Source organism: Haplochromis burtoni, unplaced genomic scaffold, assembly GCF_018398535.1.
Source record: "Haplochromis burtoni strain Fernald_Lab_line unplaced genomic scaffold, NCSU_Asbu1 Contig_411, whole genome shotgun sequence".
Lineage (NCBI taxonomy): Eukaryota > Metazoa > Chordata > Actinopteri > Cichliformes > Cichlidae > Haplochromis > Haplochromis burtoni.
The window spans coordinates 362,923-365,706 of NW_024582772.1; the positions used below are offsets into that span (position 1 = coordinate 362,923).

The 2,784-nt window shown below is 36.0% G+C and overlaps 1 protein-coding gene across 1 annotated transcript in view; it reads right to left on the reverse strand.

The window, feature by feature from the left end:
- The window catches only part of figla (folliculogenesis specific bHLH transcription factor), a 16,182-nt gene extending 14,541 nt beyond the window's left edge, over window positions 1-1,641 (reverse strand). The window contains exon 1 of the mRNA XM_042213047.1: window positions 1,329-1,641. Within this exon, the coding sequence (XP_042068981.1) occupies window positions 1,329-1,514 (186 nt within the window). The 5' untranslated portion in view covers window positions 1,515-1,641. The remainder of the gene's footprint in view (window positions 1-1,328) is intronic.
- Between the last annotated feature and the right edge of the window lie 1,143 nt (window positions 1,642-2,784).

Below are 2,784 nucleotides of genomic sequence, written 5' to 3' on the forward strand. Positions count from 1 at the left end.
TGTTTTTTTTAAAAAATATTTTTCATGAAATACTTTTGAAGTAATATTTGATTTGTTTTTATAATTAGGCCTTTGGATGGTCCAAAGATTACAACTGACATTCATTTTGATACATTACTATTTTTTGGCAGAAGCACACTAAATGTCATATAGTGCCATATCAGGTTTATCATGTTTTGCTTACACTAAATGCTTATTACCTTGTTTTGTTCTAAAAAAAAAAAAAAAAAAAAAAAGTTTAAAACAACAATAAAAGATCACTTTGAACCAGAAAAACATTTTACAAGGATGAACATAAACATTTATGTGCTGCTGTCGTTGACTATAAAACTAGAGGACTTGGGGATGGAAACAGAGCGAAAAGTAGGTAAACAACTTGAGTCCGGAGCCTAGTCATTGTCCGCCAATTTGTCGAAATCCTCCAATGGCTGTTCCCATCGATCTCCTCTTCGCTCACAATTTGCAGATAATTGGTGTCGCTACATGATCCATTAACAGTGTGAGATGAGAGCATCTCCGTTTTCTGCTCAATGCCAGTCTATTTAGAAATGCGGTGTCTTAGCTGTCCATCAATGACTACTTCCAGGTCATAGGTCATTCAACCGCAGCTGTATTTAAAAAAAATGATTTTTAAGGGGAAAATAAAATCTAATTTGCGTTTAGTTCTTGCTTTTATATTTAATTTGTTTGTATTGGAGTGTGGCTGTCTGGCCATCAAAATACTTTTGAAAAAAAAAGTTTTGTTTTTTTTTTATTTTTAATTTTATTTTTTTTAAGGCATAAAGACCTTTATTTTATTTTTTAAATATAAAAGGTCATTGATAGTGACACACAACACCACTCTTTCCCCCCTACTTTTTAAAGCAGAAAGACATGCTCAAAATCTGAATTTTTGGCTTGAGTTCCTTCAATGCTGAAATATGAAAAAGGGCGCCACCTGGTGGACAACTAAAAACAAAATTTTAAGGCCCGGACTCCAAAGTGTCCCCCTCACTTGGAGGACGGCACTACATTTAGTTATGAAAAATGAAATGAAAAATAGCGTTTATAATGGTTTTCAATGGGGCGTTTTTTGGCTCTAGGACCAAAGGTGGATGCATATTTGTAGCTTATTTTAAGCTAATTTAATGAACTCAGACCGCAATTCTAAAAATGTTTTTAAAAAAAAAAAAAATGTTTGGCAAATTTGGCTATATTCTATTCAACACAGTGAAAATGGCTTGAAATAAAAAAAAAAAACAGTGGATGAAAAATGGCTCCAGGACCCTCTAAGGGTTTGCTACCAGTCCTTCATTTGTGGTTACGAGTTACTTTTTAAAAACACTCACTCTCATTCGTTCCTTGGCGTTAACCAACTCTCGTTTTTTCACAGTTTGGCTGAAGTCCTCGGCTACGAAGTATAAATTGTCCCGTCCTCGTTTGAACTTCTCGATGTTGCAGTAGACAGGGAGCGCGGACTCGCCCGTCAGCCGCTTCAAAATGTCACTCATGGATTCCTCCTCCGGTACCTTCATTTTAACGAGTACCGTTTGATAAAAATAAGCTACCACCTGGTCGATTTAATTCTTTATCGTGGCGCCATGTAAAAGAGAACAGCGAGGGGCCTCTGGCGTGGCGGAGGATCACACCTGCGTCAGGAGGGTTTTAATTAGAGTCAGGTGTTGTGCCAAAAAGGACTTCCGGTATTTTCCACACTGGAAAAAAAAGAAATTTTGAGCAGGAAAGAACATTCCTGTCACATAGAAGCCGCTATCAGTTTGGGGTAAATGGACTTTTATATATCCTTTTATATATCCTTTTATATATCCTTTTTTTTTTACTTTATTTAATGTCTCACTGACATTAAAAGTTTATTATTTAAGAGTGACCAAGTGGGCAGCAGATATTACAATGAATTTAACATAATAGTGCTATCAAGATATTTATAGGCTGGTTGAATATACTTTAGGTACAATAACACAGAGTCATAAAGATACTTGCAAACTTGGTAATTTCTTCATATATAGTTTTTCATAAATCCAGTTGACTTCAGTCCTTTTTCCAACATAAGCAAAACATCACACAGAAAAAAAAAAGATATTTGCCAAACATATCCATGATGATCAAGTCATTTTAAGCCAGAAAGAACATCCCTGTCTGAGAAATAAGTGCCTCCTTCACACTTCCATAGCTTTATTTTGGTGTCTGATCACTACCATGACCCATTACTGACGGCATTATTCACACAACAGGTTGCTTGTTAATATGTCAACAAGCGATCTGTTGTTATCTCTTTAGCATAATCTGGAAACCTCCCTCAAATATAAAAACATTTCACTGCTGAAATCCACACATTGGCTTTTTAAACAGTAGTCTGGAGAATTAATAGAGGCCTGCTTTTCTCACACCAGGGAGACGTTTAAAATAAAAACATATTCAATTAAAGCTCCATTCTGACAATGTGTCACATCAAAACATATCTTTTCAGATTTTACAAATTGCTTTCATGTTCACACCTCGGCATCTTTATTGTCTTTAGGGCAAGTCAGACAACTTTACACTGCCTCAAGCAAACCCTCAGCTTAATGTCAGATGTCTCCTGCCTGCTTTAACTCCTCCACCTCCACAGCTGCTTTTCTGGGAGGATTTTTCTGCCGGTTCCCATTGTTCATGTAAATCAAAAGTTTCAGATGCTCTTTCACCTCCAACAGTCAAATCCCAGTTAAGTTTTTCTCAAAGCTTCTACTTTCTTCACATAAAGAGGAACTTTCACAAGTATAGCCACATAATTCTTCTCAGCTGTTT